The sequence below is a fragment of the Mytilus trossulus genome, chromosome 7 (genome assembly GCF_036588685.1).
Source record: "Mytilus trossulus isolate FHL-02 chromosome 7, PNRI_Mtr1.1.1.hap1, whole genome shotgun sequence".
Lineage (NCBI taxonomy): Eukaryota > Metazoa > Mollusca > Bivalvia > Mytilida > Mytilidae > Mytilus > Mytilus trossulus.
In genome coordinates this window covers 37,416,388-37,431,922 of record NC_086379.1, presented here as the reverse complement: position 1 = coordinate 37,431,922, position 15,535 = coordinate 37,416,388, and the positions used below count along the sequence as shown (strand labels likewise).

The 15,535-nt window shown below is 32.6% G+C and overlaps 1 protein-coding gene across 1 annotated transcript; it reads right to left on the bottom strand.

Moving 5' to 3' along the window:
* Positions 1-1,336: 1,336 nt before the first annotated feature.
* LOC134725025 (thiopurine S-methyltransferase-like) lies at positions 1,337-4,782 on the bottom strand. Its single transcript, XM_063588507.1, has 2 exons — positions 4,570-4,782; positions 1,337-2,020 (listed from the first exon to the last, which is right to left on the bottom strand). The coding sequence occupies exon 2, from the start codon at positions 2,002-2,004 to the stop codon at positions 1,360-1,362; it is 645 nt and encodes a 214-aa protein (XP_063444577.1). The 5' UTR covers positions 2,005-2,020; positions 4,570-4,782; the 3' UTR covers positions 1,337-1,359.
* Between the last annotated feature and the right edge of the window lie 10,753 nt (positions 4,783-15,535).

Genomic DNA, 15,535 nt, shown 5'->3' with positions numbered 1-15,535 from the left:
ATTATATGTAAATGAAATGTGCCTCCTGCTTTGCAATATACTAATGCACATCTAGACATTTTGCAACTAACAATTAACCCATTCCACTACGCTAGCTTTGATGAAATCAGCTGTAAATCAGAAATTCTTTGTAGACAACTCATCTATAAGACACAATAAGAGATGTGAAATGCTTGAAAAATATGACTTGATTTAAGCAGTAAGAGGAAAATGAACTTTAAAGTGATATAGACATGTCGAAAAGAGTGTTTGCAGATCGTTGAAACTACTTAATTTGTATACAGACAATTTTTATCTTTAACAAATACCAGTGGCGTAGCTTGAACATTTTTACGTGTACGCCCTAACCTCGGCGAAGGGTATAGGTTATAGCACCTACTGGAAGCGGGTTCAAGGGGCCAAACAGGGGCTTCTATAGCAACATGCCTAAGAGTCTTATTTAATTATTTTTCATATTCAATCTACTCATTGTGTTGATTTGGAATCTAATGGTCATTTGTTTTAAAGATTCAAGATTTCAAGATTTAATTGTACACTCTGACAGTTTACACTGTTACAAGAGGCAGATATCAATGATATACAGCTTGAAAGAAGTTGTATAATAACAGAACAAAATTGAAATAACATATAAAATTGTACAGTTCAATTTAATTTAAGTCATCAACAAGAGATACAAGAAAATGTCCCATTAAGTGTATTGACCGTTTATTTAAATGTTTTCAAAAGGAGCCGTGGGGGTAAAGCAATCACTCGACCTTGTGCATATTGCGTTTTGAAATGTACACATTTATCAGTCCATTTCATGATTCAAAATGAAAAAAAAAATTATCTTAAGATATTCAATTTTTATGATAATTTACGTTTAAACCTTAACAGAATAATGTCTATGTTCCTCAAATGGAGCAATATCATTTTACCGATCAGTCATTTACTGCGTGTTCCTCGCCAAGAGTCTGAGATATAACTTCCGGGATCCTATCCGAGTATAGTGTGGTATTATTGTCTGCATATAACAATATTTTAACTGTTTTAACCAATGATAATAGACATGCCATTAACATATATATAATACAATGATGAATAATAGTGGTCCTAAAATATTACCTTATGGTACATCACATAGAATTTAAAACAAAAGAGTTATTGATTTGAACAGATTGAGCAAAATCTATTATGAAGTGTAACGAGATATGTAAACTATACTAAATTTGGAAGAAATGTTTACCATTGTATGGCATTAGAAGAAAATAAAAAAAAGATGTACATGCTTAAACATTTTGATTTGCACTATTTGTAATATATTCAAAAACAATTTGAGATAGATACATAAAAATGCTAAAATATGATCATATTTTTTTATCATGAATTTATTTTGTAATAATAATAAAACATTCCATCTACATTCATTGATTTTAGACTTTCGCTAGCTGGATCGTAATCAACTTTTTCTGGAGGTGTTTTTAAGTCGTAGAGATGGGTTATTTCATCGGGATTTAGATTAAATGGCGGTCCTTCTCCTTCCGGTCGGTCGGGGACTTCTGTAACACATGGAGCTCCTCGTTTCATGACAGCTTTCATCACGTCTGTATATTTCCCTCGCTGGTCGATAAGTACAGCTTCAAGAGCTCCGCGGTCCCAAACACCATCAAAATTGGTTTCTAATGTTTGACTAAATTTGAAGTAATCTCCACAATAAATCTTTATATTGTTTGCCTCGTTTTCATACACATCGCCATCTATTTCCGGTACAGGTTTTGTTTCATATGAAAGCTTATTTTCATCAAAGAACTGCTTGACAGCTATTTCCATGTATTCAACGCCTACGATAGTGTGGCCCTTCTTTGCTAGATAAAACATTTCAACAGCCTTGCCGCATAAAGGAAAAAATATTTTAGCGTTATTCTTCTTTTCCGTAATCTTGTCTACATGTAATAGAAATTTTGGATGTACATCTTCTATATGCCAGGGCATATTGCCCTTTTCCCAGCAATCTTTCCAGTCCATTTTATACCAGTTTATACTAAAACCGAAGAAAAATAACATGAATTTAAAAACGATATACTAGTATACAAACAAGATTAAACTGGTGGATATGTCTTTGCTGCTTAATTCATCATATCACAATATGCTGACATAAAACTACTTTTCACCGTAAGTGTGCTCACCCAAGTCCTGAGATTTAGTGGTTGTTAGTTTTTTTTATTGTTTTTCGTAGTTTGTTCTTGTATAGTCCCGTTACTCCATTTTCCCTGTTAAAGGGGTGGGGGTGTTTGGCGCCAACAAACCAGTTTAAACCCGCTGCATTCTATGTTCCTGTCCTTAGCCAGAAGCCTGTTGTTCAGTGGTTTTCGTATATTAGTGTATTTCATAGATGTATATCGTTTTTCGTTTTCATATTGATTTTTCCTAATCAGAATCGACATAACTGATGCAAGCTATTCTTTATTGTAGTCTTAACATTGATAGGCATTATATTCGGGACCACTTTCGAGTTGTATCGCCTGTATCCCTGCACTATTTACGTTCATCAAGCGTCTTAGTGATCGTCTTTGTGCAGGATAAACTAGAAATAATGGTTGCTCTGTAGGTACTTACTGACAATTCCCTAATGACAGCAGTGTTGATTGTCAATTTTGAGAATTTAATTTGCCGAATAATTCGTACAATATAGAATTATAGTTTTCCAACCACTCGCTCAACTTTGGAAGGAAGTGACGACGCCCCTAAACGCACAAATGACGGTGATAAAGGAGCGTATAATTGACGAGTTTTGTCCGGTGACGGATGAACTCGAAAGTGGTCTATTAGACCTCAATACGCTAGGGCAAAAATAATTACGAATATAATGCCTACCAATGTTAAAACTACAATAAAGTATAGCTTGCATCAAATTTTTCTTAAACATTTTTTTTAATATTTGTAGTACTTCTTGTCTATTTGTCATGAAGTTAGAATTAATATTTCGAATTTTTCAACAATGTGCAGTTTATTGGTCCCCATCCGCCTAGGAAAAATCCTATGAAAAAAAACATGTTTGCAGCATTGTCTCAAATATGCGTCCTATTTATTAAAGAGTAAGACCAAATTCGTTAAAACTACGGTACCCGTTTAATTTATTGTTAAAAAATAGAGAACCGTTCCTTTTTTTTTCTATACGTTAGTGGTTGAAAAACTATATTTTTTTCTCTTAATTACTGAGTGATATCAACTATAATTAATTAATCTCATTCTTTCAAAAAGAACCCTTTTTTAATGAGGATATACTTTTATTCAAAATTAGTTATATAAAAATTCATGCAAAATTTTATTTTAGTAATAACCATATGTAAGTACAGCATTTTCGTTAATACCCATTAAGAGCCCCTTGACATATTATTTCTCAGACGGGCTATTTAAACCTTCAGCGCGGTTATATAAAGTGACATGACCTTTTTGTCTTAATTGGGCCGTATTTACACCACACTTTTACTCTTAGTACAAACAAACCTATACACTAGGAACAGTTTAAAACATGTCAGAAATTAGAAAATACAATTTTAGATGCATTTTAGGTTTTAGAATCTTTTAAACTGCTTTGGATTTTGCTTTTCAATTTTTACATTCCTGCAGAAGGTGTGAAGATAAGTTAGAAAAGAAGTTTGAGAACCTCCCTAGGGCCGTAACTAGCCTCTTTATAAATGTGAGGCAAAAACAAAACCGGTGAGGGCTATGAACATATTACACAAAATCGTGCATTCCGATTGGCATTTCCCGGACTACTTCTTACTTTGAAACAGAAATAGTTAAGCTATTTTTTCGACAATATTCTGGTCTTAAGGATGTACTTAGGTGAGGTTTTGGAATTTGTGTCGAATAATCGGACTCCTTGGTGTTTTCCATACAATACAAAAGCAAAATGCATTGATTCATTGAAATTTAAGGCTTTTAGGCTGAAGGTACAACATTAAAAGACCGATATGTAGGATAGAACAAAAATACTAATTCTCATAATCATCAGTACTGCATTTGTTTGTTTTTATCTTGTATTGTGTTTCAAGTTTGGTGATTTTTTTGTGACTGAATTTAAATATAGTGACAGTTGGTATTACACTTTAAGTACCGCTTAAGTCGACTCAAGGGACCTCCTTGACATTGTTTTATGATATTAATGATTATTTCATTGTCGAAGAAACGACCTATTTTTCTGTGTCCAATAGCATCATATCATCTTATAATATATATCGCACAATGCCTGCACATCGGTGAACATGTAACATTACCAAGCCACACAACCTTTTAACCCGTCTTCGTAAATCTTATTTCGGAGTATATTTTTTTCATTTTCTTGACTACACTATTATTTTTTCATCCAATTGGGGATCAGATTATTTTTTATGGATAAAAACAATTACACCCCTCATCAATTGAAGCTAAATGGTCGTTTCCTTAGAGAATTTCGCTAAAAACTAACTAAAACTAAAAATTACATATAACAAAGCAGTAACTTCAAATCTTTCAGTATTTAAAAAATCAATACTAGAATTTCTTATTTGCTATAAAAAGTATTTTATATATATGTATATCGCTTACCTCTTCCCAGTTATCAGGGTGCACGTTTTTAGATCAGCTTTTCGAGGTTTTCTGGTACCTTTGATAACTATTTTATATTCTACTGACTTCGTTAACACAAGTCAAATTATAGAACTACACATGACATAACATTTAAATTTATATAACAAGGTCCAGTCATGCTAAACAAACTTTTCCTGCACAGGTGTGTTTAAACTCAGAGTGAACTTTACAGAATTTGTGTAAATACGGTCAGTTTGCTAAATGGTTATGACGTACGTTAAATAGACATTGAACAAAACATTGAAATTATTCGAGGGGAGGGGGGATTTGATCGTATAGCGACATTATCTACGGAGCCATTATTTCTTATTCGTTATTATAACGGATTGCTAATCCGTTCTCACGGATTACTTATTCTTTATAACGGATTACTATTCCGTTCCCAATGATCACTAATCCGTTATAAAAAAGTGACCTGACTTTGACCTTAATTAAAGGTAAAAGAGACTTTATGATATCGAGAAAGAGAAAAAATAGTCAATTTAGAGTCTGAATAATGTGTCCGAGTTGACATGCATAACTGCGTGCAGTAACTCCAGTGTGCTATCACTATTCAAATCCAGCCCGGCTGGTTGATCGAGTGCAAATGCAAACAAAAGAAAGCTCGCATTTCACAATAGTCTTGATTTCGCTATAATATAGCTAAAATATTGCTTACGTGGTTTTAAAAAGCATCAGTAGCGGATTTAGAACGTTTTATTAGGTTGGGAGCACTGACCATGACAATTATAAGGGACCCGCACCAAGTCATGCACCTATGTTTCCTTATATAATCAAATAATTGTGTCCCTATAAATGGGGGGGGGGGGGGCATTAGTACTGACTTGTTAGGAACATACACTCATTTATTTGGTAAATAGTCCGCGATGTTCTTCAACTTTGTACTTTATTTGGCCTTTCAGTTAATTTGAATCGAGCGTCCCTGATGTGTCTTTTATAGACGAATCGCGCGTCTGGTGTAGTGATATAAAAAGGAAGATATGGTATGAATGCCAATGAGACAACTATCCACAAAAGACCAAAATGACACAGAAATTAACAACTATAGGTCACCGTACGGTCTTCAACAATGAGCAAAGCCCATACCGCATAGTCAGCTATAAAATGCCTTGATTAGACCATGTAAATCTATTCAAACGAGAAAACCAACGGCCTTATTTATGTAAAAATAAACATGTTTTATGAGCATTTGACCTGGGATTGTTATAGAGTGTATATGTGTTCCAGACCATACGAGTATTTGGACCGTACGCGTACGGTCCAGCTGATCATACATGTTTTGGCTGGGGTCATATGCATGGGTTAAATTTAAACAAATATTTATCAAAATCTATATTTCTAGTTATACAAATTGTTATTATTACAGTTAGATGGAGAAAGTGTGATATTTCGATGACCAGATATTGTCAATTTTGAGACGAATACTCAGAGGTCTTATGTAAATAAATGTTATAGGAAAAAAGCAACTTATTAACTGAAATGGAAAGTGTTAGACTTATATTATGTTTTGTTCGTTTTAGTCGGGTTTTGTCTCATTGACATGTTCCTCGTTTCCATTCTTATCCAATTTCGATTTCTTAAAAATCAAGTGCTAACCAGTGGAACGAATAAGCAATCCGTTTTATAACGGATTAGTAATACATGGGAACGGATAGGCAATCCCTTTTAACGTTATAAAGAAAACTTAATCCGTTATTTGCAATCCGTTATGACCTATCATTGTGTTTTTTCATATTTTTAACATATCACAATATATACTACATCTTTGACAAAGGACATAAGGACAAATTCATTTATACTTCCTTACTATCATAAGTGGAAATTTCGATTATTTAGAAGTGCCGGTAACTTGATCTTGTAGCCATAAAATAACACGCAAAAATGTCATCATAACTGCTTTTGTTTAAAATAAATTAAAAGTTCGATTTTATGATACTAAACCTATAAATCCTTTACATGCACGTCACAAGAAGATGTTAATCAATATTTAAGAAAAACTGCGAATTGATACTGGTGTCATTCGGTTTATCGAGAGAAATGGGCGTGAAAGAATATCTAACGGCGGTCAAGTATTGAGAGATGGTCGTGAAAGTTCTGGTAACGGATCGTGAAAGGCATTTAATGTACATTCTAGTTCAGAATCTTTGAAAAAATCGCTTAATTTTCAAAACGCGGAACAAATCCGAACAAACAAATATGTCTGTCAAAATGGTTTAACTTCCTCAACATAACTGTGAAAGAAGATAAAGAAAATATGAAGTACTTTTTGAAAAAAACACAAAAGGCGCAATGCGTGTCTATGAAATTTACTACAAATAACACGCTTTGTGTACCTATAATGGTCATATTTCAGAATATCATGATATATTTGAAATTTAATCTTTGGTGTATCTGATAGTACAGTAAAATTAAAGTATGTTCTTCTATTAAAAGCGTTAATTTGTTTATGAAAACCTTGAATTTGTTGAATTTCCATCAAACTTGATCGTGAAAGATCAGGCAACGTATTTTTTCGATCGTGAAGGAAAATGCGTGTCCAGACTTAATACTAGTAATCAGAAATCAGTATTTCTTTTACCATTTGATAAATCTGCAAGTGGTTGAAGCCTGTAACTATTTTGATAAGGATGAACATTAAAGCTGTTATCTTTTTTTCCCTATTAAACACTTTACCTCGAAAATTTAAAAAAAAAACCAACCAATAACGTGTCTAAATAAGTGTGAAAGATTTAGCTCTGTGAATCGGTCTAGTACACTTCAGGCACACTGACACTAGTTAGCTAATAATAACCAAAATGTTATCCATCAAACAAAAAATTATAGCAAAAACAGCACATTTCATGTGTATTTTTGGATTGAACGATAAGCAACATTTTGTACAACAGAACTTTTTAAGTTTTTTATAAACAACGCAGAAAAGGATTAAATTTAACTATATACTAGTAGTACATATTATAGAATACCAAAGCGCAAATGTTGTAATGTCTTGTTTGCTTTACTCATGATAGTATATTGGTTGAACGTCTATAATATCAAGGGTTTTACTAGAAGTGTTAAATCCGCTTAAGATTATCAATGTTTGTTAAAAAAAAAAGGTCAAGGTCAGATGAACCATGCCATACAGATCTCTACAAATATCCCGTACACCAAATAAATGTGTTTCGATCCTTACAGTGCCTTAGAAACTGGCAAATGTAAAAGTTATGCTTAGCCAATTAGTTCGAAACATAAGGTCAAAAGTATATGAACTCTGACCGACAGCCAGACATAGACATCTTTCTTTCATTTGATAAATCAAACACAATTGAAATCATCATGGTCATATAAGAAACATGCAGACAGACATGTAAACCATACTCGAAACACCTTGTCGCTATTGCATACATGTATATATTCAAAAGGCCAAACAACATAAAAAATAAAACAAACATTTTACCAATGATAACAATTGGTAATAACTTTACTATCTCATTCATTTCCACATAGTCTTTACAATATTTGTGTGTTGCTTCTGTAACAATATCTGCATCTTCATCCTCTTCCATTGGCTCACCTTCACTGGATTGTTTTTTCGGCGTTTTGTCACCCACTGTATTTTTCTTATTGCCGTAATTGTAATTTCTTTTTCTTTTCATTTTCTGAAAATATTAATACTTTGAAATGCTTAAACCTATGGAGGCCAGATATTGACCTATCTAGCCTGTCTCAATACCAATAACAAATATCAATTATCATATAAAGGAAGAATAATTTGAACGTCTTCGTAGCATCAGATCTTTCACGATTCTTTTCACGATCTTCAAAAATGCGGTACGTGATCTTTCACGATCCAAAAAAATCAATTTTGTGTGAATAGTTCTTTATTTACCAAGTTTCAGATTATATTTATACAAAATAACTATGAGAACCGTTTAATTAATACAAATGCAATGCCCTTATTTTGATAAACGTAGTTTATCAAGTCGAATTTGTGAAAAAATCGTGTTTGTTTACATTTTTTATGTCATTGAAATATCGAGAAGCAATCTGCCTTTTGTCGTTTTGTAATAACTGTGTTCTTTTGAAACTGGATATTCTGACATACTGATCATAATGTTGAACCATTTTGACAGACAGTTTTATTTTATCGTAAATGTGTCTGTGTAATTAATTAGATTAGAATATTTACTGACCTTTCATATGTCTTCTCGATTAAATGTCTTTCACGATCCGTTACCAGAACTTTCACGATCGTCTCTCAATACTTGACCGCCGTTAGATATTCTTTCACGTCCATTTCTCTCGATAAACCGAATGCCACCCGTGATAAAGGCAACAGTAGTATACCGCTGTTCAAAACTCATAAAACCATGGACAAAAAACAAAATCGGGGTTACAAACTAAAACCGAGGGAAACGCATCAAATATAAGAGGAGAACAACGACACAACACCGAAACGCAACACACACAGCTTTTTAACTATTTCGATCTGAGCGTCACTGATGAGTCTTATGTAGACGAAACGCGCGTCTGGCGTATAAAATTATAATCCTGGTACTTTTGATAACTATATACAGAAACGGACCAAGCATCAGACAAAATCCCACGAGAATAACAAATATAACATCTAAACCAAATACATGAATTCGGGATAAACAAGTACCGTGCCACGTCCTATCTTAATATCTCAAAAATAAGAGAAAACAAACGACACAACTTTAAGTGAAATCGTATGTATTTCTGATGTTTAGGATGATTTAATTTCTCTTTTCACGAAAAATCAAACTGACATCCTCAGTCAGAAGAAGAAAGCATTTACAAGATTAACGTTAAAATTTAACAATAAAGTGGTAACTTTTAATGCAATCAAATCTTTAACTTATTAACAGATTAAAGTTTAAAACATTTGTTATTACCAAGCCTATCTACATAAAAGGGGGTAGGATATAAAACAAATACCTGTTTACTAGTAGTTGATTAAGTTTGTACTATTATTTGTTTGTTTGTCTTTTTATTTTTTCAGCCATGATGTTGTCAGGTTATTTTAGGATCTATGAGTTTGAATGTCCTTTTGTTATCTTTCGCCTCTCTTTTAAATTTGTTTCTCATAAAGTTATTTTTGTTTACAAGGATATATGATCAAGAAGCAAGAATTTTGTTAAGAATAGAATAATTCAAAATCTATTTAGCTGTACCTCGATTTGTCGACAATTAGAAAAAAACAACTTTTAAATTATAATTATTTTTTCAAGATTTAAATAGCAACATGATTGTTTGAACGAAAAAATTAAAACCACAAAAATACTTAACTCCGAGGAAAATTCAAAACGTAAATTCCCTTATAAAATAGCAAAATCAAAAGCTCAAACACATCAAACGAATGAATAACAACTGTCATATTCTTGACTTGGTACAGTCAGTTTCTTATGTATAGTGCGGTCATAAGCAACATTCACTGCTGTCATTATTCATTGATATTAGTCAGTATTAAACTAAGTATCATTCGAGGGTTTTTATTTTCATTTCGGTTGCTTTCAGTGCAATATAACCTCTCCATGTGGCCCAATGTATGACTTTTGCATCCTCTATAGTACTAGGTACTCGTTTGTATGGACCATTAAGGCTTGATTCTCCGCATGCGTTAAACCACCAGGGTCCTAGGCGTCCTTTACCACAATGATGAATGTCGAAGTCGTTGTCACGTTCATTTTCTCTTGTTGTAAATTCCATTCCATTACTTTGAGCAAAGGCATTACCTATAGAGAGTCATCATGGTTAATTTAAAAACAGCTGAGTAAAATAAAACTATCTTGGTATCCAATACATAATCCATTATCTATTCATTGACCCTAGGTTAGTAAGTAACAAAATAACGAAAAAGAAATTAAAATAAATGGTTTGTCTACTACAACAATCTAGAAACATAGGGATTTCGAACTTCATAAATTACAATAAATGAATTTCTTTTTCGAGCGTTATTCAATCTCGATTTTTTAAAAACTAGCTCAAGTAAATATTGTCTTCATATTTTTTTAGTTTTCAAAGTTACAAATTGTATTCTGCGTGCTACAATTTTCAGTGCTGTTCTTTGTCTTTCGAATTTTTCAGATAACAGACCTGTCTATCCTTTGTACTGAAATTTCTTTACAACTTAATTACTTCTCATTCTTTCATGTTCAAGTTAGGAAATGTAGATGTCTGTTGGATATGTTCCAGACCATATGAGTATTTGGACCGTATACGTATACTCGTACGGTCCGACCATATGCGTACGGTCGGACCGTATGAGTATACGCGTACGGTCCAGTACGAGCTGACCATACATGTTAATACAAGAGATTAACATATTTAATTTGCGTGAATTAAAAAAAATATAAAGCTTTTGTTTCAATTACAATTGTACTTTTTTATATTAATTTGATAGTTAAGTTATTTTGATCTGATACATGCATTTGTATCGATTAGATAGAGTCAATGATCATTCTACTATAGCGTGGAGCGTAATCCCTTGAATTAACTTAGCAACATATGTCATAGGGTTTATTTTGGCTATTCCTATATTTTGAATTTTATTTTTGAAAATGTAGGAGTTCCAGAATTTTTATGAAATCAATGGGATGATGTAGGATTATGTTCTAACAACACTAATGAACTAAGGTAAATCCAGGTAAATTCTTGTTGAAAATACAGAAAAAGAATAGTTTCAATAACAATATTTTATGTATTGTGATAATATTCAAAAACACAAATTGAATTTGTACGCACAATTGTACACACAAACAATTAAAATTATTTAGGTCAAAATAAACTCATCATAGATACCAGGACTAAATTTTGTATATACGCCAGACGCGCGTTTCGTCCACAGTGACGATAAAATTCAAAAAAGTTAAAAATGCCCAAAAAAGTACGAAGTTAAAGAGCATTGAGGTACGTGGGAATTGAAAACATAGATTTATACAAGAAAATGATACGAATAGAAATAAAATACACGTATATTAAAATTGTAGTAATTTTTCATTAAAATAAAACACTTAATTTTGAGTTACACTACATATTTATTGAAAAAAGCATCAAAAAGTACACTTAATTGACATCAAACAGAGCACTAGCACAGTAATAAGTTCCACTATATTAAACACACAAAATAATACAAAGTCTTTATCAATGTACTCCATACTTGACTGGCATACTACGTGCATCATTCTGCAAGCTTGTTTTCAGTGTATTAATATAGAAATAAGAAGATACGATATGCTTCCAAATTACTCAGAGCTCCACAAAAGACTAAATGACACAGAAATTAACAACTATAGGTCACAGTACGGTCTTCAACGATGAACAAAGCCAATACAACATAGTCAGCTTAAAAGGGCACTATAAGGACAAATTTAAAATAATACGAACCATAAAACTAACGGCCTAATTTACTTGCAAAATAATGAACAAAAAACAAAAATTTTTACACAGCAACAAAGGGTATGCACTGAATTGTAAAAAGCAGAGGCAGAATGTGGCGGGGATAAACTCGCTTGAAGGCGCCAATCTCCCGTAAACAGGAACAGATGTGTAACAGTACAACATGAGAACAAACTGTAAAATTCAGTTTATAAAGGCTAAACTCATCAGTTGGATACAAATAGAAATACATCTATCAAAAACACAGAGTGAAAGTAGACGGTTACTGTCCCTTCCCAACATAACAATGATAATAAGTACAGCTCTGAGAGTACTTGCAGTTACTTTCAAGCCAACAACAACTTATAAAACAAATCATTCATCAAAGAATAAAATATCTCTCCGTACACATATACCATGGGTTAGAGTTATGACGCCCTGAAATCTGTCATCTATTTTCTCTTTCTTGGAACACATGTCCCATAGGCTCTGTATTGATAAGTTTGAGAGCATGGAAGATTTTTCTTATCTCAAAAACTAAACCATGCTAACGATGTAAAAAGACCTTCTTTATATAGTTCAAATAATCATTATTTATTTAAATTAAATCTTTTAAGGTAAGGTTTAAAGTTTTGATTACATGTACTATTAAATGCTCTAACTACTCGTTTTTCCTTTTACTTTTAAATGTTTTACTACTCTTTTCTAAAAACAAACATTTTCAAGAATACTAATTGCTTTTACTAACTTTTCTTTTACAAGACATTCCATATTAAAAACATTCAAATATGACAATTGTTAAAATACATTTCATATAAAATAATATTTTTTTTATTCAATTCCATACGTAAAGTTACTTGTGACCTAATAAGTCTCTAATGACTAAAACAACATATTTTACAATAACAACATATGTTGTTCTTCCTATAATCTCCCATGTAAGAATAGCCAGAATAGTTAAATTTATAATGTAGATATAGCCAGAAGACACCATTTCATAGGAGTAACAATAAGGGTGTCAAATGTTAAGCATGATATACTATCCCTTTTGGAGTATCTTTGATCACACATTTTGAGTTTTGTTTTCTTTGAAAGGTTTTGATTGTTTGAAGTATTTTCGTCGATTTTCTTGTTTACCTTGGCGTAGCCAATTTGTCTTTGACCTATAAGTTTGATATTGCTTTTTTCATCCCTTTTGTAAGGCTTATGTTTTTTTTAGTATTGCTATCTTGTTTTCGAATGCAACATGCACGAAATATATGCCACTGGACTCAAATAAAACAAAAACCAATCAATATAGCAGTCCGTCGTATATTAGACCCCATCCAATCGTTAAAACTAATCTTACCAGCAGTGCCAGTGTATGTAGAAAATGTGACCTTGTAATTGGAAGCTTCATTTGCGACATGAAATGATTGATATTCAGCGTATGCAGTGTTTTCTGCGAAGTCTTGGAGTTCAAATCTGATGACATAGTTTCTTACTCTTGTCAAAATATGTAAATTGTCGTTCCCTGAAAAAGACAACATAAAGAATACACAAATATGCATGTTTTCGTTTTGTGTCATGCGTTTAACTGCCATAATAGTTACCAAAGGCTTACTGGACCGCATGCTCACACTAATTCTTACTTTCTGAACTGTTACAAATTAGCAGACAATAAAGGTGCTTGTTAATCTTTAAATATATTTATTAAATTAAATATCTTTTGTGAATGAGCAGTTGAACTTTTAAACAAATTCATGACACTCGTTTCTTAACGCTATGATGAAATAAACTAGAAGTTCGCATCACATGTGGAAATATGTAGCTAGCTTTTATAATAAATAAAAATGAAATTACTTGTATTGTGAACATATGTTGAATCCTTTTATACGCCAGACGCGCGTTTCGTCTACAAAAGACTAATCAGTGACGCTCGAATCCCCCCCCCCCCAAAAAAAAAAAAAAAGAAGTTAAAAATGCCAAATATAGTACGAAGGTGAAGAGCATCGAGGACCACAATTCCTAAAAGTTTTAAAGGTTAGTGTTGCTCAGCCTTAAGTTTTGTATGTTGTATGTTGTGTTTTGTTTACTATTGTTTATCTCTTTGTCTTTTTACCCATGGACCATTGTCATCTTATTTTTGACTTGAAATTGAGAATGGAAATGGAGAATGTGTCAAAGAGACAACAACCCGACCATACAGTAGACAACATGCGTTTGAACGGCCCGTGGTATCATTCGTTTGTTTCTCTTTTACAAAGCCAATAGTTGCTAAAACATTTCCAAATCCGTAATCAGTATTTATAATTCTACTGAATCATTCATTAACAATACTTACCAAGCCTATGTTTACCGGAATAGTTAGCGCAGGTACCAGGATTATCATTTAGAACGCCAGACGCGCGTTTCGTCTACATAAGACTCATCAGTGACATCAGTGACGCTCATATCAAAATATGTATAAAGCCAAACAAGTACAGAGTTGAACAGCATTGAGGATCCAAAATTCCAAAATATTGTGCCAAATATGGCTAAGGTAATCTATGCCTGGGATAAGAAAAACCTTACTTTTTTGAAAAAATCAAAAGTTTTGTAAACAGGAAATTTATAAAAGTGACCCCATTATTGATATTCATGTCAACACCGAAGTGTTCACTACTGGGCTGGTGATACCCTCGTGGACGAGACGTCCACCAGCAGTGGCATCGACCCTGTGGTGTTACAAGTTATTGACTTTTTGCAGAAACATTTCCTAATCCATTTTTGTCATCATTCCATCATTGCTAGATCTACTGAACCATTCATAAACAATACTTACCAAGCCAATGGTTACCAGAAACATTTTCAAATCCATTCTTGTAATCATTCCATCATTGATAGATCTAACGAACCATTCATTAACAATACTTACCAAGCCAATGGTTGCCAGAAACATTTCCAAATCCATTCTTGTAATCATTCCAGTATTTATAGAAATCAACTGAATCATCGACGCGTCGCTGTACAATCTAAACCAATATTTGAATACATATGTAAACATTTGTTTGAATTATACTATTGGTTTATCAATTTTGTCATAATTTTACATGTGTCGACTATTCAAGATCATAGATTCAACCAACATCCGATCGTCTGATTTATATCTTGACGTTTGTCGCAATATTGACATAGTCAGACATCTTTAAATTAGAATCGAAGACAAAAATTAGGATTCAAAGTTTTTACATAGTATGATGTAAACACATGTTTATTAAATACGTTACAATCCTGCATGTTCTTACCCAACAGAAATTATAAACAGGGGTGTTTCTGTATGCTACAGATACTACTATTACGGTGTTATGGAGAAAACTGTATAAAATGAACAGTTTTGCCTTGTTTTTTTTAATTTGTGCGTTGTGTACTAAATACTTCATTTTGAACAGTTATAAGAGTTGCAGTATATAAAGAATAACCATACATTGTCTCGAAATATCAATCTGTTATTTGTACTCGGCTCGAAACAGGTAAAAATGCTCGGCACAGCCTCCCTTTCTACCTGTTTCTAAGCCTTGTACAAATA

Bases quoted from the DNA above. Each gene is read 5' to 3' on its own strand.
- LOC134725025 (XM_063588507.1), bottom strand. From the start codon at position 2,004: ATGGACTGGAAAGATTGCTGGGAAAAGGGCAATATGCCCTGGCATATA.